A 21,012-nucleotide genomic window follows, 5' to 3' on the forward strand; every position below is an offset into this window, starting at 1 on the left:
TGTGTCCCCCAGACATTCGGTTGCTTCATCTGAAGCCCTAAAGTCGTCACTCAAATTCCCCACGCAGCGACTTAAACAGACGTGATGGTGCACTTTAGACTTTACTTAAAAGCACTCGATACAATAAAACTGAAAGCCAACCTGTTTGATAATGCGTGAAATATAAGAGATGCAATAAAACAGACTGCATGAATTATTAATTTGTAACCAACACACGAGTGTTTAACTGCTGTTAATTCTGCAGTGTTTCTGAAATGTGCTACACAAATAAACAAACAAACCGTATTTAAATGCTTTATTTGTGTGTTTTTGTGGCCATTTTTTTAAACGTATCATTCCAATATGACTGTTGAAATTATCTGGGAGACATTTTTACACTTAAATTGACCACTTGTTTTGACAAATGTTTAAAAATGCTGATCATTTCTAAGCAAAGATGGACAGAAGAGGGTGAACGTCTGATGAGACACATTCAGTATTAGTGCAAGAGACAGGTGGGACCAATCAGGGACTAGACAAGACAACATAGGGACTAAATAAAAAAAACAAAAAAAAACAAACACCCTTACAGAAAGGAAAAAAATATGCGAGTTGCATTTATTTAGCAATTGTCAAATGCAAGGAGGGAAGCTTGTCCAACCGGTAACTTGTGTTCAGTTGCTTTCTGAAAAAGTCACGGAATCTGTCGACTTTAGCTTGGACGTTTTCTGGTAGTTTCTGACTCAATGATGTCGGTGCGTTAAATCAGGGCGGTCAGGAACGACTTGCGCAGTGTAAATACGAGGTGAGAAAAATGCAGTAGCAACATCAAGAAGTCCCGCCTGTAAAGTAATTCGTATTAATCCCCAAAGAAACTATGCAGACATGTGACTGCACCGCACCGTCTTTACGTGGCCATCTTGCTTTCTGCCCGCAGTTAGCTTTCATCACGGCTACAGACGGAAATCTTTTAATTTTCGGTTCATGCCAGTCAATGTGAATTAACATTTAACACGTCAGTCAGCAAAAAGTGTCATAAAGAGGAAAAAAAAACTTAACATGCGGAGATTCAAATAAATTGTATTTAAATTGTCCATTTCTGTCCTTAATGTCCACACATACAGTGAGTGCAAAGTAAGGATTGACGAAAAAGGATAATGGCAGACAGCTGCTGATGCATTTCCGAAGCTTCCCGCATGGAAGAGCGCTTCGTAATTATGTAGTGGATCCTCTAAATTATGTCTTTAGCATAAAACAGAAACAGAACACCTGGACAATATTGCTATTTTGAGATTGAATCTGTGGTGCGTTTCTCGCCCTGCGTTGGAATCAAGCTTGTTCTAGCACTCGGGCGTCATAATTTAGGAACAAAAATGATCGCACTGTACAGCATGCTGATGATCGCAGCTGTAATTTGTCTGCTTAATGCAACATTATCCCCAGAAATCAGCAACAAACGGTTCTAAACACAGTCATTTTCGGTCAAATCGAGTGGGTTTCTGCGGCTCGCATTAGATGAACCCGGCATTACCACATTTACGGTTTGGACAGTGCAAAAGAAATTATCTCTGTCGGGCTTATGCATGTACCGCTGCATGGTTGAGACATCAAGCATAAATTTAATTAGCGAGATGTCTGTTTTGCTTCCCATGCGTTCTCGCTCGGCATAATGACAACACGAACTTCCAGCTAACATTAGCACGTGGCTGACAGCAGTCTTTTTTTTTTTTTTTTTTTTTTTTTTTTTTTTTTGACTGCTTTTGTGCTAATTGTGCCGGAAGAGGTAGGTGGTTCTGTGTGACAAAATGACATCCAGGTGAATGTCGAAACCTCGCTAACGCCAGGTAGAGCCTGGCTCGCAAAGCGTCCTCCTTCCACCCGTTTCGCAAATAAACATTTAAAAAAAAAAAGAAAAAAAGATGCGATTCCACCTCTTTTTATTGCTTTGCAGCTCAGTCCTGTGCTCAGTGTGTGCACACGTTCTCTGCACATGGACGTCAAACTGATTTGGAGCTGTGCAGGTTATTCAGCAGCTGTTGTGACATCCATAACCCCGTTTCGACTGCTAAATGTTGAGGACTGCTTTCGTCAAGTACAAACCTTTGGATACAGATTCAGCTTCACAAGACTGCCTGCTTCAGGTGGCTTCACTTAGCTGTCACTCTGTCAAAGTTTAGTCCTTCCCAGAGTTTCTCAAATTCTCGTGCTTTAGCCCCCTCTGCCAGTTTTACTCAAGTCATTGCCAAAGAACTAACTGTTCACTTGATGGCTCAAATCTCCCCAACACTTGACAGGGGCCATTGTAAGACAGTAATGGATGTAATTCACTTTATCCGTCAGTTTTAATGCTTTGGTTGACTGCGGTGCATTGTGCGTGACCTTCATGGGGCTGACTTTGATTTTTTTCATCCAAGATGTTGAAATCGGTGACAGAGGAGCAGGAAAATGCTAAAAATAAATTTACTCACTCAGGAAAATTTTAATTAAAGTTTGAGAAATGTGATTTTCAGCAACTTTTTAGTTTTTCTTTCTTTATTTTTTTCATTTAAGTTAAAAATTGTTAGTATTTTAACGAGATAAAAATGTGCAAGACCGAACAATAACTTGTTGTATTGGGCAACGATAACTATTTTTTTTAAATCCAGATCCAGTTCTTCATGTACCTGTGTAAACATTCAATAAACTGTAATGAGTGGATGAGAACATTTATACAAATGCTAAAAAAAGTGGGCATTTAAAAGGAAAAAAACTGTGCTCCCTAAAGTTTGAAAAAAAAAAAACTAAAACTTTTCTTTCCATCCAAACCAAATTTCAATCCAAATCTACAAAGAAAAGTAGTTAGAAAAGGGGAACTGATACAAGAGATAGAAAGAAATGCATCGATGTAGCTCACTCTCCAGTATCAATTTTGTAAGATTAATAGGTGTTAAAGTCATCATAAGGTGTGAAATAAAATAAACGATTTTATTCATGCAGAAACATTACGAGAAGTAAAAGATTACAAGTTAATCTAATATGCTAATCTAAGCCAAATGACAAATAGTACATGGATTTGAGTTTCTAAAGTATAGCAATGACACAGTATAGGTAGACTGAATAGCATGCACTCATGAGTCACCAGAAACTTGACTTGGACTTGGAGGGGGGAATGATTTGTGAACATGCCTACAACACAAACACTCTGTGGAAGCGACAGCCCTTGCATGTGTTTTCCTGCCAGTAAAAATGTGCATTTTTGAAGAGAAACAATTATGAGTCTTTGTTTTGAAAGTGAAGTTTCTCCCCTTTCATCAGGTTTGCACCTGAAGAATCTGAATTTCATCTGCATATATAAAAACAAAAACCCAAAACCCTTTGGCTTCACCTTCAGTCACAATCCCTAGCGTGAATTGATTTTAGCCTCATTATTCTTAATGATACACGAACAATGTCATAAAATACGACCAAGAAACTTTGAAAATGGATTAAGCTAATTTTAAATTATAAACTTGTATTCAGGATGTTTTGAACATTTTTTCTTTCTTTCAGTATCTCTGGAATTTCAGCCACAGAAGCAGACAAAGGTGTCCGTGTATTTGCCCGCGTCAAGACGTGAGCTGCCCGACCAATGACAGCCTTAGCCCTGGTAACAAAGTCCTCTCCCATCCTTATTTTGATCTTCAGACGTACTCCGTGCTGCTTGGCTGAACTTGAATGGTGCGCTTATGTGCAGAGGAAGAAGACGCGTTCACAGACACATCTACACACCAGCGTGCATACGCAGCAGCAGCGAGCGGCAGCAGCGAGCGGCCCCGCGTTCACTGGCAATATTATTAATGGGGTGTGTCTCGGCTGTCGTAAACATCTCCCAGCAGCACTCAGAGGAAACAGACACACAGCGACACCCCCGCATCTCTCTCCAGTTAAGCAGCCAGAAGATTTCAGCTGAGCACCTTGCCTGCAGCAACTGCGCACTCCCAATTCTTCTGGCTTCCTGCATCTCCCGACCACAAACCACTCTATAAATCCTTCCTCAGATGGATCAAATAACACTTCCTCTCTTTCTTTCCCTCCTACTTTTCCCCTCTCTTTCCTGCCTTAGTCCATCTGCTTGGGGTAAAGGTTCGTCTTGATTAGGGGACTGTGTTGGCTGGCTCTTTTATCACTTGCTGTGCAGAAAGGCGCAGGGCTGGCAGTGGGCAAATGAAAGCCCTCTATCTCCTTCTCATGGCCGACTCCAACCTCAGTCAGTCCTCGTTTTTATCGCCTTTGTTGGGGATTTTTTTTTTTGCCATCTTCCATCTCGTTCACTGCCCTTTTTTTTTCCTTCCTTGTGTTTTCCCCGTTTCCTGTCTGGGTCATTTCCTGCTCATTCTTCTAACACTGCTAAGATTTATTGAGGTATTCACTCCCATCCTCCTCACTCAGACTCTAAGGGTAAATAACCACTGATGCCCAAAGTAGATTCCTTTAGCCTGCTTTTTCACACGGATTATGAATCGCGCAGTCATCAAACTGACCCGTCCTACATACCAATGAGACCTGGCTTACCGCTGCGATCAAGAGCGCCGCCACGACGGCGCATCTTAACTCGCTTTGTGGTGTGCAGCGAAGAAAGGAGTAGATACTCTCCGGCGTACAACAGTTGTACGCCGAGCGAGGGGAAATGCGGGAGCGGGGTCTTTCTGAGGCTACGCTCTGAGTGACAGAGAAGGTGCAACAAAGTAAGTGTTTGCTCCCACGTGGCACCCTTACTAGTAGTATCTGCATGTCTCGGCAATGTGAAGACTGACACAAAGACAAGCACGCCCCCCCCCGCCCCCATCCCTGCAGGATCCTCCGCGTGAGACGAGCTGAGCGGGGTTACAAGTTAACAGTTTGACATATTTAATAAATTTGTTCTGTGAGCTGAAATTTCAGGTCAAAGTCACCTTCACAAGGCGTATAAGTGCAAATGGCATGTGACTGGAATAATGTAAAACTCTGAATAATAGCTTTTCATTTAGCAGAGTGAAAGAGAGGCTGGCTGTTATTAGACAGAAGACATGATCTTCTCTTGCAGGTCGTCGGCAGCCTTTCGTTTCTTAAAGCGACACGGTCCACCGCTCTGCACGCGTGTGTGTATGTCACTCCCGATTACAGATAAACAACTTGCTTGAATCTAAATCGGATCAACCGTTAACCACCGTACAAACTGAAAAAAGAAGTGTTTAAGTGTTTTGAGTTTAATAGCTGTAAAACTGGAAATTCAAATTGATTTGCGTTTCAGAACTGTCGACATTGTTTGGTAAAGAAGTATTTGCCCTCTTGCATGTTTTTTTTTTCCTGTTTTGTCATACATCTCAGATAGAACCTGACAACATAAAGTAGGCTAAAAGATCTTAAACGTCAATGCATCATTCATGAACATATGCGAATCAAAGTCACCGACATCTCTCAGATGGAAAGGTTTAAAAAGTCATTTGTAAGACTTTGGGACTCCAGTGAACCACAATGAGTCTCTGTACACAAAATGAGAAAACGTGGAATGACAAAACTTCCCAGGAGTGACCTGCCAGCCAAAATTACTGCAAGAACACATCAACCAATTATCCTGGAGGTGGCAAGTACATCTGGGTAGAAAAGGCATCCAAGTTCTTGGAAAGTTTCAAGGCCAAACAAATAATGACTGCCACCCATTCAAAAGAAAAAAGAAAAAAAAAATCCCATTAAAACTTGTCTCACATTTGCTAAAAATATACATATATATATCTATCGTATTTTCCACACTATAAGGCGCACCTTCAATGAATGGCCTATTTTAAAACTTTTTTCATATATAAGGCGCAGCGCATTATAAGGCGTATAGAATCGACACTACAGGTCGGGTTGCCACCCGTCCCGTATTGAACCTAAACAGGACGTGATTTGTTACGTACTCTACAAATGTGGATGTATAATAATAAAGAATTGGTCCCCGAGTACTTTTATATAGTAAGCTGCCCCAGTCGTTGTTTCACTCACGGTGTTGGTGTTGCGATACTGTGCCCAACTGCTTTCTGGGTAACACAGACCAACCGATATAACAACCAGTAGTATTAGGATCCGACTTCAGGACGTAGACGACCTGCTATTACTGATGTAACCATAATGTTTTTTTTTTTTTTTTTTTTTGTCCCATCATTATTATTTTACTTAGGAATATAAACAGTGTAAATAAAAACCCAACATGTCTCATTGAAAATCCAACAAATTAACACTGATCGTTCTGATGTCTGAATATTAAGACTTCACTTATTTGTTCTTGAAGTAACGTCTGTGTTCGGTTCAGCTGATTCCAGTATAATTGAATTTGCACTGGAACATCACCAGCTGAGTTTCATTATTGTCTAGACCATTATTCAGTTCACCTCAAAAATACTTAATTCCAAAGGGAAATTAAATGTTCTTGTAAGTCTTAAGGTGTGTTTTATTGTCCCCATAGGAGAAATTTGTCTTGGAAAAACATGTGCTAAACAATTTTATCCAAGTTTCTTTGCTGTAGATGCTGCTGTCTGTGGGCAGGAAGGACCTCCTGCAGTTGTTTTTTTATTACAGCAGAGCTGAAGAAACTTCTAGCTGAAGACAATCTGTTGTTGTAAAACGGTCTCATGAACAAGATGCTCAGGGTTATCTGCAAGCTTTCTAAAAAGAATGTTTTGCAATGTATTTTTAAATTGAAAGATGGCTAATATATAACTGAGGTGGTATTTAAACAATTACAAAAACTGTTAGCAAACTCCCACCACAACGATTCAGTGCAGATTTAAACTCATTTCCTCTGGGGTAAATGTCCGCCTTGCTAATCTGATTTGGTCAAAACTAATCTCAAGGTTTCCTGCTAGTGTATGATGAGCCTGGCGGGCCACCAGGCTTTACAAGTTTTCTGGGGAAAACCTTGAACCTGGTTCCTAGAGAATAAGGTCCTGCGGTGCAAAGCCGTCTCGTATGAACATGAAATAAGAGCTTTTACTGTAATATTTATAGCATTTTTACAAAATTTGCGTTTATTGCTTAACCAATTAGTTTGGGAGCTGCATGAAATGCTTGCTGGAAGCATCTTGGTCATATTCCAGGTTCCTTTTTCCTCATTCATGCCATGGCCTACACTGTGATTATCAAATAGAACAAAAGCAAAGACCTCAGCTGTGAATAAATGTCCTCCCCCGAAAGTCTCAAAGCAAGAATGGCACTGGGACACACACGCACACACACACCCACAAGTTGATAAACACATACACTTGTTCACACACACCAACATGCAGTAATACATGCATGCATGTAGCACTGAGGAAGAACTTGCGTACCCCAAACCCCTATGCGGGTCATTAGGTGTTTCCTGTCTGGCTATGGATTTGTTTATGGGCCTTATGGCTGCTTTGCTGTTAGTCTAACTTGTGATCATTAAGTCCAAAGTCTTCTTGTCCAACATTGTCTTATTAATAATAGATGGCCGAGTACCCCGGGGGCATTATAAGCTCACACACTTGTTATCCTGTCAGTCATGTTGCTGACTACAGCATTTGATCTTGATCTTTGCATGAGTTCACAGCAGAAAACTCATCTTTCTTAAGATGAATGTGTGAGTGAGTATGAGATAGATAGCCATCCTTCACTCTGTGAATACAGATGTGCCATCTTTAAAATGCTGGTTAGCAGTGAAGCTCTTAATAGAGCAATGCAACTGTTTTTTTGTGGTGGACTGATCTTACGACAAACAACTTCAATGACTTTTGTAGATGATAATTAGATGAACATTTGTTGTGGTGGTATTTTTGATAAATGTATCAAAATACGAGTTAGCAAGTTGCTCCTCAACCACACTTTTTTTTTTTATAGACAAGAACAAACTTCTGGAAATCCTCTTGCTGAATATTAAATTAACTATTCTTGGAAGAACTGGTAGAGTTAATTTAAAATATTTAACTTTCTGCAACAAACCTCTCTTTTTAAGCAGGATTTCTATAAAGCTGAGGTCGGATCGTTCCAGAAGCCTAATGTCAACCTACTTTATCCAAATGGGGTGCCCTTTAGGACAAACCCCACCCCCAGAAACATTTTTTTTCGCTTTCACACACCAACACACTTACAAGACAGCAATTGTACATATACCCCATATATCCAGTGCAGAGAACACTCAAGCTCCATCCAGAAAGATGGCCAGGATTCAAATCAAGAGCCTTTTTGCTCAAAGGCAACAGCCTGTGCAGTCCAGAAACTAAACAATTTAAGTGAATTAAAACATTTTGGAGAGGTGACCAAAAACCAGGCAAAATTATACCAGAAGCTTGTTGATGACAAAAGGATGTGGTTTCTCTGCAACCTACTAAGGCCTGCTTTTCCAAACATTAGTGGAGACATAAAGCTCTGGACAAAATTAAGAGACCACTGCACTGAACCCCATTGAAAACCTCACGGTCATTCCACCAACTATTGATTTCTGAACTCTTCCTGAGTTAAAACATTAGTATTGTTGTTTCTAAATGATTATCAACTTGTTTTCTTTGCATTATTTGAGATCTGAAAACATTGCATATTTTTCATCATTTTGACCATTTCTCATTTTTTTTGCAAATAAATACTAAATTTTTGCTAGAAATTTCAGAGACATCCAATTATTATTTTTGAATAATCACTGAAATTTTTGGTGGTATAGAGATTCTCACATGGATAAAGAAAAAAAAACAGTTCAAATGTACTGTATTACTAAATGCCTAAAGTTTAAAAATAATGAGCATAACTATACTTCTGACTGGCACTGCAGGTGGAAAAGCAGAAAACTGAACCCTGACGAGTGAATTTGAAAGTCTGATATTTTTCTTCAATGTATTATGGAGACATTGTCGTCACAATAGATATTTTGTGATCACTGCTCCACCAAAGTCACGTGACGACGAAGCGGGTGTTTAAACAGTCAAACATTTAATGAAATTAAGCCTCAAAAGTGTTTTGATCCCTTCCTAGAAATCAAACATTTAGTTCGATCAAAGCTCAGATAAGCCCTGTGATGTTGTTGTTTTTAAAGTAAGCCACCCAACTAAAATAAAAAATGTAAAAAATATGTGATAAGATCAACAGAGCGGCAGAAAAAATTATTTTACAAAACACTACCCGGGGAGGGAGGCTGACCGCTGGTCAATAAAAATTCCTTGCAAGTCGTATAAACAAGTGTGTGAGTCTGCTGGCGTGTGCACCTTCAATGGCAAAAGGCTTCCCCACTGTGAGCAGCTTGCAGTCTGCATCAATGGAGACCTCAAAGTCGAGCAGGGCTTTATCCATGATGAATGCATCCAGGGCCGGAGGATCTGTCCTTCACCACCAACACACACACATAACGACAAGAAGAAAAAGAGAGGGAGAGAGAGAGAGAGAGAGAGAGAGAGAGAGTGACGGATTAATTAAAGACCTCTAATCTGCAAGAAAAGTAAATATAAACATACGCCAGATTGAGTTCTCCTCACCCTCGATTCCCACGATTCTGAATGTGAGGCTGTCATGTCAGCTCGTCATTCATAGGGAGGATTAGATTAACCATGCTCCAATACACTTTGTAAACACATATATCATTACCTAAACCAACAGGCTCTGCAACAGACTGATAAGGCATTATACACTCTGCAGAGGACTCTCCTGCTCCAGCGATATTGATCCAATCGACCCTAATTGACCCCTAATTACAGACCGTCCCCGTGCTGCTGACCACTGCTGCGGCTGTGGTTAAGGATGCACAACACTCAGAGTCTGAAAAATATACCTGCTTATCTAAGATAAAGACATTCCACTTTTTCAGCATAGGCCCATACGCACCCAGGTTCAACTGGGGAGATCGTTAAATTTACATAAGCGCATACACATGAAAACATATTGTTACCGTCTATTGGTTAAAAAAAAAAAAAAAACAGAGCAGCCTGATCAAATTTCCAGTAACTTGTTATTCAGTACATGAGCCTCCAAACAAAAGGTTGACTTTACAAAGTCTTTGCCTTCCTGGCAAAGATGGAAAGTCTGTTTTTCGATGTCTAGGCCTGTCAAATATGAGGCGCGGGGAGCAGAGAGGATAGAGACAACTTACGGGACTAAAGAGGGTCGGAATTCACCCGATGCAAGGCCTTGGAATAAGAATCGAGTTTGCCCGCGTACGAGCACGCACGCACACGAATGCATGAAAGACGACAGCCAGAAAGGCATGTTTCAATTGTGCGCACAGGTGGAGTGTGTGCAAGTTATTTTCCGAGCCCTCTACACATGTGTAAATACGTATAAGTAGCCAAGGAAGGATTGGGTTTTACTTCTCTCCAAGATTTGTGAGGAGTATTGGGGTCAGTAGTTCTGCCAACACAGTATTTTACATTCCAACTCGGGCTCCCTGCGCTGCTGTGTCTTACAATTCAGCTTTGCCTTGCACACAAACAAACACCGCCTTCATCATCCTCTTTTTCTGAACAAGCGCTTTGTATCTTCCCACTGGTATCACAAAGTCAGCACATGCTCTATCTCCGCATCTCCGCTGGTGCTTTATGGAGCAGGCGGCGCCTCTGACAAGTGCATGTACGGTTATAGCATCATCTGTCTTCAATGCTGCATGTAGCCGGTCCAAACTTACTTTTTAAATCCTTGCGGTCTGTGTTCACTCCGCTAGTTTTTCCGTGAAGCTTTTGAAGGCTGCCCTGACAGACGTTACGGAATAAGTTATGAAACCTTGAGAGTCTTCACTACCTAACTCGCGATACGGTTTATTTGAAAATTTTAGGATGATGAAGAATTTATGCACTGATCTACAGGTTCAATAAAGTTGAAGACTTTGAAGGGTTTCAGTATTGTCACTTTCATCCTTCTTTTACTGTCACAACAATCAGCAGGATAAGCCAGACTTTTGAAGAAACTGGCAAAGCGGCTCAGACGCCAGCACATCGGCTGCCCTGCTAGGTTACAGAAGTGAGATGTGCCGGATGTGTTGGTGGAAAGTTCAGGTACAGTGAGCTCAAAATAGCTGTTTACGTGTTCAAAATCAACACCGTAACAGGAACATGATCAAAGCAGAGATTGTGGAGGTGGTATGTAATGCATGATCGAGTGTTTGTTTATGTTCAGCCGAAAAAAGCCATGAGCTGATGGCAAAGAACGTGAAAATATGATTAAATAATTTCAAAGTATGCTGACTTTCACAGTTTATTAAACATTTCTTCACCAAGGCAGTTTTAATGCTAGACCAAGGTAGGTAGTGCCAGAGTCAGGTATCCACTCCATAGAAATTTAGCAAAGAGTTGATCTGAATGGACAGTCATCTCTATATCAAAATGTTTCACTTTATCCTTTTTGATGTATTTGAATCATTGTTAAAGCAGAAACAAACCCAGAAATCATCTGGTGGCCAGACTCGGTCGATTTTTAGGTTGACTGGTCCTGACTGGTTCCCACCCTCCCAAAAATCTAATTTTTTTCGGATCGGAGAACATAAAGTCCTAAGCGATACCGTGCCAGGTTCCACTAACACTGAAGAGAGCTGGCAGTAGGATCTGGGACTGTTTGGAAAACGTTCAAAGCTAAAAGGCAGCTGGAGAAAGCATAGAGAAAAGGGTTACTGAAAAGAGAACTGTGTATTCTGTGACGTATAGCTGCTGTTAATTAAGGCTGCAAAAAAGTGAGAGAGAGCAAGGCTTTCTCATAGGTAACAAGAAGGTTAAATGAAGGCTGATTTCTGAGACTGATTCTCTCACGTTTCAAGGATTCAAGGAATTTAATCGTCATACCATTTCACAATTGCTTGCTCATGGTACGAAACTCGAACTCAGGTCCCAGATCAAGAAGTCTAATAAATAAAACATAATGGAGTACTCTTAACAGATGTCTTAACTTTTGGAGAAGGCAAATTACAAACTTGCATGCTAAATTAGGTCATCCTTGCAGTTACCGAGTTGAACTCTGCTGCCTTTAAAAATGCCTTAAATATTCTTGGTATACATTCAACTTGTCAAAAAACGTTAAAAGATTTTGGTTTACGTCAACATGAAAGCCTCGCAGAGTTGCTACAGAGTTCACGGCTGAATATCAATGGAGTGAATATTTCATTCCACAACAAGCCAAAAGTGCGCAATAGGAATGAGATTTGGAGGCCATTAGAGTATTGTGAACTCATTGTGTTCAAGAAACCAGATTGAGACTTGAACTTGTATCCAGAGCTATACAGGCTATAAAGGCAGGGGCCCCGTCAGCAAAAATACCCAGGTACAGGCTGTGTTGTTTAAAAATGAACGGCCTGCCCTGAGGAGCTCAAAGGGGGGCAAGAAAGTATCCCAAACAACCTCACTACTCTGAACAGCCACAAACTTTAATGCAATGCCTTAAATTCTAGCATCTGAATCTTGCAGCTAATATGGAATCTCATCCCATCAGGCAATTACTCTTATAATCCTTCATTTCCTTCTATCACATTAAATTTTAAGGGTTGCTCTGAATGTACTATATTGTTTTACATCTGACTTTAATACAGATTTGATGACAAAAAAAAAAGCCTATTTTTTTTCTGGAAACTTTTTTTTTCTAATTTGTTCAGTTCCAGTGAACCGATGCAAAATGTAGTTGTCACGTTTACCCAATCGCTGCTGTAGCCCCATCTATGTTTTCTGCATACTTTGGTTGTTTACAAGTGACCAATTGAGCCAATTATATATTATTGTCTTCTTGAGCCAATCTGTAATTCTTATCCGACATCTACAAAGCATTTTTGACCACACACCTGTCTGTCGTGAATTGTGTAGGGAGGTAGTGAGGATGGACGCAGCAGGAACCAGGTACGGTGAAAAATGAAGGGTTTTAATGAAGAATCAATACACAGAAATCCAGGCAGCACAGCAGCGGCAAAGCTCTGACTCTGGCAGCAACTGGGACATGCACACGACTACTGATGCAACCGCAGGTGGGTATAAATACACAGGGAAGGTAATAAGGGGAAAGTGGACACAGCTGGGATCAATCAAGGGATGAACAAGACAACACAGGAACTAAATAAGCACAGAAAACCCAGATCCTCACAGTGTCACTCACTGAATCTTTTTTGTTTGTTTTTTTAGATGGTTTGCTGCAAATTATTTCTATAGATCAGCAATGTAAAAATATATATATTGCTATTTCTGCTCAAGGTCACGTAAGTCCCTTTATTGCTCACCCTGATACTTGATTTAAACGTCGGCGAAATGAGTTGCTGCCTTGTAATCTGTTAGTTGAATGAGCATACCTAATAAAATGGCCAGTGAATGTGTGTATCTCCTTTATGTAGATGCCCGTTCATGTACAGACATCTGGCAGCATGGTGGTGCTTAGCAAAAATGGCCAGTGAATGTGTGTATCTCCTTTATGTAGATGCCCGTTCATGTACAGACATCTGGCAGCATGGTGGTGCTTAGCATGGTGGTGCTTAGCATTTGACCCCGTGCTTAGCAGGAAAGTCACGGGGTCAAATCCCAGCTGTGGCCCTTTTCCGTTTAGAATTCGAATGTCCTTCTGGTATACCCTGTGGGGTTTCCACAGGCACTCTGGCTTTCTCCCAGCGTCCAAAAACTAAATTCCCTCAGAACAGACCTACCAGTGTGAATATATTTAGATGCAGGGGTCCTCTAATTCCGTATTTCAGCCGGGGCCCCTACAGGACGGGGTCCTGCAGTTACGTAAACCTTTTTCCTCCCTGCTGAAAATATTTGTTTTCTTTAGCACCTTTGTGTTTCATCTGCTTTATGTTTTTTTTTTAATGCCGTATACGAATCACTCTTGCAGCCCTTGTGAATTACTTAAACTTTAAAAATAAACACGCTCTGCCTCCTCGCTTTCATCTGCTTTCTGTCCCCATTCAGCATCCCACCGAACCGTTCCTTCCCAGCGATACTTACATCAGTCTGGCCCTGACTTGCGTTCATTCCTATTTTCCAAAACTCATTATGAATAAGAACCCCAGAACCCCGCCCCCCCCATTGCAAGCATGTTGTCAGTGCAATTTATGTCTAGTTTTACCTCACTTATACCTTTATCTGAAATGGGTTTGCATTAAAAAAAATAAAATAAAAAAAAAAAGGTCATGCTAATGCGGAGTGCAAATGCATACATCAACGGGTGTTCGTTTGTATCTTTGACAGGTGCAATCGCAAAGTACCGTGTTCTCTTAATAAGAAAACACAGAAAAAAATGGATTAGAGGGAACATTACTTCAGGCGGAAAAATGGCAACAAATCTCGCGAAACCTACAAAAACACATCTAGCCTTTGACTGCTCTCTTTGAAATTCAAAACGAATCTTTAGGACGTAATGGAACTGCTCCAAAAGCAGATGTGGAGAAGTAGGGTGAACAGATGCAACACACACACAAGACTGATTGGACTTGGATAGCAACTACTCAAGGATAAAAAAAGAAAAAGAGCGCGCTTTAAGCCTTACTTTAGCATGTGCACACCCTCTGGCGTTGTGGGTTGGTTGAAGCGTCGCATGTAGTCGTGCATCTCCGGGAAACTCTTCTTCATGTAGTCCTCGGCGCTGCTCTCCCTCACCGTCCCAAAGCGGAAGCCCAGAGAGGGATGGTGCAGCTGGGGGGGTATGACACAGGAAGAGGATGGATGAAGGATGACGCCGAGGCGGTAATGGAGAAGTAAAAGAGAAAAATGACGGAACGCGGAGGTGAGATTCACGGCGACTCCAAACTCACCCGAAAATGGAATAGGGATGCGAGAAAAGCAGTGATGCTTGACAAATTATTCCGCTCCTCCCCCCCCCAGCCCCTGTTGAGCATTTTTCACTTTTTGTCTACAACTGTCACCTTTTTTTTATTGTGCCTTTGTCAAAAACAAAGTAGCACATGGCGAACACATTTTACCACAAAACTGTGGAAATGTCTTAAACATAATGCGGTCTGCGCCTCCGAGTCGGTGCTTGAGGAACGACTTTCCACTGCAGTTACAGCTTCTAGCAGTTTGTCTTCTTTTTTCTTTTTAGCAGCTTTCCTTATCTAGGGACCAACGGTCTAGCTAAGTCTTCTTTGCAAAACTGCAGAAGTTCAGTCAGATTGGAACTTAAAATTAATGATGATATATTGCAACAAATTACCTGTTAACCGTAGACTTTGACTGCATATGGATATGCTTTGCTCTGAGCCATTCCATCGTAACATGAGCAGTTTGTTTAGGCATATTGTCCTTTAGGAAGATGAATGTCCAACCCCGTCACACACTTATTGCTTCCTCTATCAGGCTTTCTCCCAGAGTTCCCTGGTATTAAACACCACCGATCTTCTTTGCCTTGTCGGTTTAGGCCTGCTGTGTCTTGGGAAGTTTGAAGTTTTGCCATCCTCTTTCAACACGAGACGTCCAAACTTAGGATATCGTAACTGTTATAAATGTTAACACAAGTTTTCCCCGACCTGTCTGGTTGTATACCTTAGTCTTCATGATACTGTTTTGTTCTCTTTTGTTCTTTAACGAACCTCTGAGACTTTCACACAACAGCTGTGTTTATACTGAGATTAAGTTGCACACAGATGGGCTCTATTTACTACTGCAACTGGTGGCTTCTGAAGGTAAATCAATGCGCTGAAGTTTTTTTTTTCAGGGTTATTCAATTGGATTGGAATGATTATATATGGATACAATTTTTCCTCCAATTCCGAAAAGAAACAACAAAACAATGCACTGTTTTGTGTTTATCATCATAAAACAGATTGAAGTCTGTCACGCTGGCTAAGTTGGAAACAGTAGGAGTGGTATAAATACCTTTCCAGACCACTACAGCTCTGTGTTGCACGTCAAAGACCTTCCAGTTATAAACTTGCCAGCTTGCACGTCGCCTTACCTTGTCGTCGTGAATTCCTGAAACCTGCTCGAAGGTTTTCTCTCCAACCATAACAGCAGCAAGGTTGGCCGTGTAGCTGGACAGCACCAGTAAGCAGAAAATCGCCCAGAGGTTCATCAAGAAGCGTCCCGTCCAGCATTTAGGAGTCTGCAGAGAGATGGCGGATGATGAATGAATAATTGAACAAATCTAAAAGATTGAACTATTGTAACTCAAGAAGAAACTGAGAATTAACATCGTGTCAAAAATGGCCTTTCTCCCCCCCCACCTCCACTTTTTTAAATATAAAACCTTCATGCAAACTGTGTTTTTTCCTCCCATGAAATTCACAAATTGTGAAACCAATGAATCGGTAAAGGCAAAACTGAGAGAAGAAAGTGCGAGTGTTTTTGTTGCAGCATATCGGACATATCTTTCCATTAAATCGCCTGCTTAGGGGAATTCAACACCTGAAACATGCAATCATTCAATTACTGATCCAATTAAAATCCACTTAAAAGAAAGAAAATAAATTCACTTCCAGTGTTTTAAAGGCTGGAGATTAATGGGACATCAATTATACAAACAAGGTTATAACCCACTTTCACAACAGCGTGGAGAGGGTGATGAACACTCAGGCATAATTAGTCGGTTTACTGAAAAGGGAATAAAGTGAGACTTCACATTATGAGCATAATTTTCCAATTAGCATTTTTGGGGAGGAAAGTCGTCCTTAGGAAAGCTTACATGCTCTCCTACGTCTCTCCAGTGGAGATGGAATAATAAAAGTGGCGTCTCAGTGCCGACTCAGCACTGCCTTTTGGAAATTGTGTTTTCTAAACGAACGTTAAGATATAAATCTTGTCAAACGTGTTCTAATTTACCGAATACAAACATATTTAAACAAAGACCTGGAAGCTGCATTTTCCGAGCAAACTCTCAGCTGATGAGCACTGAGAAAAAAAAATAAAAAAATTAAAAAAAATTCAGCATTGTTGCATGAAAACCTCATCAAGCAGGATTTAAAATAGACACCTAATTCGGGCAGTTTGACAGCTTAGCCTACATACTTGTTTGTCTCCACAAGTTGAATGTGTTTGCAGAGGGGGGAGGAAAAAAAAGCTTCAGGATTAGAAGATTTGTTGGCACAACATTGTAAACAGTTTGTTTCTTTTTCTCGCAAGGTTGCTCAGATTTTACCATCAAAGCCCAAAACGGCTGCAGATGTGAGCCCGTTTATGTGCTGCTTGTATTAGAAAAGATAGCCTTTCTAATGCAAAGTCTTTAATAAAAAAAACACATTATTCTCATAAAAAGAACTCCAGTTTACACAAATTAAAGCTCTTGCCCGTTTTGACCGAGCATGGCACATTTTCTAACACTTTATAATACGTTGTGATTTCTATTTTTGTTATTGAATGTAATATTGCAGTGATGTATGACTACCTTGACTAATGCTGTGCACTATGTTTTTCCCCGTGAGTGACAGTAAAGCACAAAACTGAGCTGAACAAATAAAAAAACATCAGAGCTAAATATGTAATATTTTAGAAGACGAGCTATAAAATTAGTAAAGAAAAAAAACAAGCCCCACTGATCAAATCCATATTTTACAAAGAAGCAATAATTTCAGTTCCATTTCATAACCACACATTAACATTTCATCTACATCTGCTTCTGCCACTTTGTGTCATGTATTTAGATGAAATATGAAGGTTTGTAATGATAAAAATTCTCAAATGCCATATAAGTTGGTTGTAATTGTATGCAGTCTGCTGAAGATGAAAAATTACAACCATTTTCATTGATTGTCTTTCTGATTGGCACTTATGAAACGTAACAGATTGTGACTCCTGATTAAAGCAAAATAGCTGTACGCAGCCTCCTGCTGGTTGATATTATTTACTGGAGTCATAAACCACATTCCCTGACAGCAGGCTGTGAGGAGTTTCTTAAAAATAAATAAATAAAAAGTTTAAATCATAAACTGTCAAAGTGGAAAAGTCACCAGCCTGGTCAAAATGACTCCCTCAATGTGTGTTAAACTTTAAAAAGAAACACATTTCAAGAAATACATAAAAAATATTAAAGACATCATTTTGAGTGCACACGGTACAAGAAGGGAACATGTATTATGAATAATTAGTTGAAAAATACATTCCCTATTTTGTACTGTTACATTTTTAATTGTTTCGTGCCTGAAATGAACCATAAGTCAAATGAACAGGAATAATATGTAATACATATTCTTCAGAGAATGGCAGAGCAAATGAATTTAGAAGATTTAGACATTTGGTACACAGTTGTGGATGCAATGAATAACTGTTTGTTTTACTTTATTGCCTTTTATTCTCCCCCTGTTTTCAACTTCGGACCTACAGACTGAAGGTCAATCAATGCATAATAATCTGGCAAATTTGTCTAATAGTCGACACAATGGATCGCTGTAAGTTTCACAGCTATCCAAACTGTGGATAGCTGTTTGGATAGCTAGCTGTCCAAACAGCTAGCTAGATTTGGATAGCTCTTTCTAAAACTCATTATGACGAGTTCAAAATCTAAAAATTGTCACAGCTCTTTGCGTTAAAGAAATGTAGTTAGTGGGTTTAACTAAATGAGACTGCTACGTGCTGATCAGCACCGAGTCTGAAGTACTAGTGAAGGCCATTTTGACCTCCAACAACCAGTTTGACTTTAAACATAAACATCGGACAGACATATTTGCTTTGAAATAAATTTCAGATCTTTTCAACATCACCTTTTTTTGCTTTATTGATGCCTCAAAGGCCTTTGATTATGTAAACCACAAAAAGTTATTTCGAAGCAATCTGCCTACATTGTCCACAATTTCACTATAAGCACTGATGCTTGTCTGTTTGTGTTAGCACTAGAATGCAATGGCAAAATACTCCAGGTATCTTTTGCTTCTTGCTGGGCTGGGCTCCAGCACCTCATAACCCACTCCAAAAACAAATTGGGGATAGCTAATGGATGTCTGAAAGGATTAAACCAAATATCAAAGCTGAACTTTGCAATAACAGTTAGCGATCGATTCACTTGCCCTCCCTCCCCCGACAGGCAGGGCGTGTGGAAAACGTCACGGTTTGGCTCGACACCAAGGGTCTCACGGAGCTACTGAAGGACATTTTAACGGGTCCTGAGACTGCTAATGAACACAACTGTTAACTGACACATTAGCTGCTGCAAAGAACGAACGTGTGACCCTTAGAGTAACGCTTCGAGGTGAAGACTCCAGCAACACTTTAAGGAGTAAAGCTATCAGCAGACCAACTCGTTTTGGCTTGTCATCGTTCGGTTACGCGGAAGTCCTTCAAACTCTTTCACTCTGGTTATTGTGAGCAGCTTCCTTTAGGGACAGCATATTATTATGCATTTGAAATACTTCACGATTAGCCGCAATCTCAACAAGAGGAGGGCAGGCGCGATTTTTAGGAAATGACACTTGCTGCCGCTGCTGCTGGGAAAATTTCAAGCGCACAAGCGCAGGTTTTCATAATGATGGATTTTTGGACGGCTGCGTCGCTGCATGGAAAACAAAGAATGCACGGAGGATGGAGTCATCATTCATCCGCTTTGTGGTTGGACGTGCGCGCCAATGTGACTGTGGGTGTGACACAATCTGTCAAATCTGACACGTCCCAGGAGAACGCTGTTATTGCAAAGGCGCATTTAATATCTTTACATACTTATGTCAAATAAATAACATGGAAACAAGGTGCAGGAAACTGGATTGTTTCACCAGCCGCCGCATGTTTATTAACAGACGAGAAGCAGTCACATCTCTTTGTTGGAGCTTCGCATTCTAAATTTAGTCAGGAATCACAAAGGAATTTCACCACCTGTCAGTGTCGACTAATGTTATTGTTTTAGTCTCAGTTGATGGTAAATGAAGAGGTTTCTCTTTACTTGTGTTTATAGCACAAGGAGCACGTTAAGACTCGCCTTGAGATCACATTTTCAAAGTCATGTCTTGTGTCAACTGAATTTTTACTTGGTCTTGTCCGAGTTCTGGACATGCTGGACATGAACCGCAAAGCCAGTCAAGACCACTGTTGCAACATCGTTTTTATTGAAACTCTGTTAATCTGCCGTCTGGAATCAAATGCAGCAAATAAAGTTTTGTTTTGTTGTTTTTTTTTATTTAAAAATGCCAGCAATTTAAACAATGTCCTTATGTTTCAAGGATGCACAAATATATGGATGTTCATCTGTCTGTGTAATATGCAGAAAGTAAGGCTTCTGAGTGGGTTGGTCATCTGCTTCCACCCACTCTGCCTGCAGCTAATGCCAAATTTGTTAAGGTTTGTGCCCTGCATACTTGTGTGGTTGTTACAGCAGGTTAGATTTAGTTGAAAAAATGGCATATGCTTAAAAGTTTGCTGACATAAAAGTTTAGGTTCACCCGAATAGCACACAGTGGAGCACCTAGCTATAAAAATCAGCCATATAAGTGCAACCAGTTAGCTTGGAGAGCAGCTATTTACTGTCTTTTCTTTTGTTCTGGTTTTTAATGAGCTGGTCTTGACTTTGTCTTGGGTTAGGTGGTTGTGACCTCAATTTGCGGAGCACTACAGAGAGACTTGGAATCAAAACATTTCCATGGAATCGATGATGAACGCAACTGTAGCGAACACTATAAATACTCACAGCACAAGACTCCACTTCTGAAGAAAAAGCATTCCGGAGTTTATTTAACGTTTAGTGCTGAATATTTGGAAAAGCCAACAAAATACTAGAGTATTGTTTGGTCAGAGGAGAATGAAATTTTATAATTATGAAAGGAATGACACTTCTCGTCACTCCAACATACTGCGCCAACGGTGAAGATAGGAACCTTGTCGGGTATTTTCCTTAAACAATCGAAGAAAGAATAAATGAGAAAATAATTACTGAAACATTCTTGATAAGAAGATATAATGGGGGTGGATAGTTTTTTTTTTTGTTTTGTTTTGTTTTTAGTGAGCCAATAATCAGCCCAAGAAAGAAACTCGAGCTACCTAATCAAACATCCAACTTGAGTCAAACTGAAAATGTGTGGAAATATCTGAACATGTAATTGCATAGGAGAGACGCCCACAGCCTTCAACATTTGATCTTGGTTTGTGTACCAGCCAAAAGCTATTTCTGCAACCATGTTAAGTACTTGTTTTCTTGTGTCATTCCATTTTTAAAAACATATAATTTACTAACTAGCTTGTTTTGATTTCT

General features: G+C 40.2%; 1 protein-coding gene across 4 annotated transcripts in view; it reads right to left on the bottom strand.

Annotated features, from left to right (window-relative positions):
- LOC103146524 (glutamate receptor ionotropic, NMDA 3B-like) overlaps positions 1 to 21,012 on the bottom strand; it is a 183,342-nt gene that overhangs the window by 12,394 nt on the left and 149,936 nt on the right. For all 4 annotated transcript variants that reach the window (XR_001663668.1, XM_016677680.1, XM_016677681.1 and 1 more), the window contains exons 6-8: positions 15,805 to 15,951; positions 14,401 to 14,546; positions 9,171 to 9,286 (exon numbers count right to left, since the gene is read on the bottom strand). Coding sequence is in view for 3 of the 4 variants with exons in the window: in XM_016677680.1 (XP_016533166.1) it covers positions 9,171 to 9,286; positions 14,401 to 14,546; positions 15,805 to 15,951 (409 nt within the window). In the remaining variant the exon portion in view is untranslated. The remainder of the gene's footprint in view (positions 1 to 9,170; positions 9,287 to 14,400; positions 14,547 to 15,804; positions 15,952 to 21,012) is intronic.

The sequence above is a fragment of the Poecilia formosa genome, unplaced genomic scaffold (assembly GCF_000485575.1).
Source record: "Poecilia formosa unplaced genomic scaffold, Poecilia_formosa-5.1.2 Scaffold160, whole genome shotgun sequence".
Lineage (NCBI taxonomy): Eukaryota > Metazoa > Chordata > Actinopteri > Cyprinodontiformes > Poeciliidae > Poecilia > Poecilia formosa.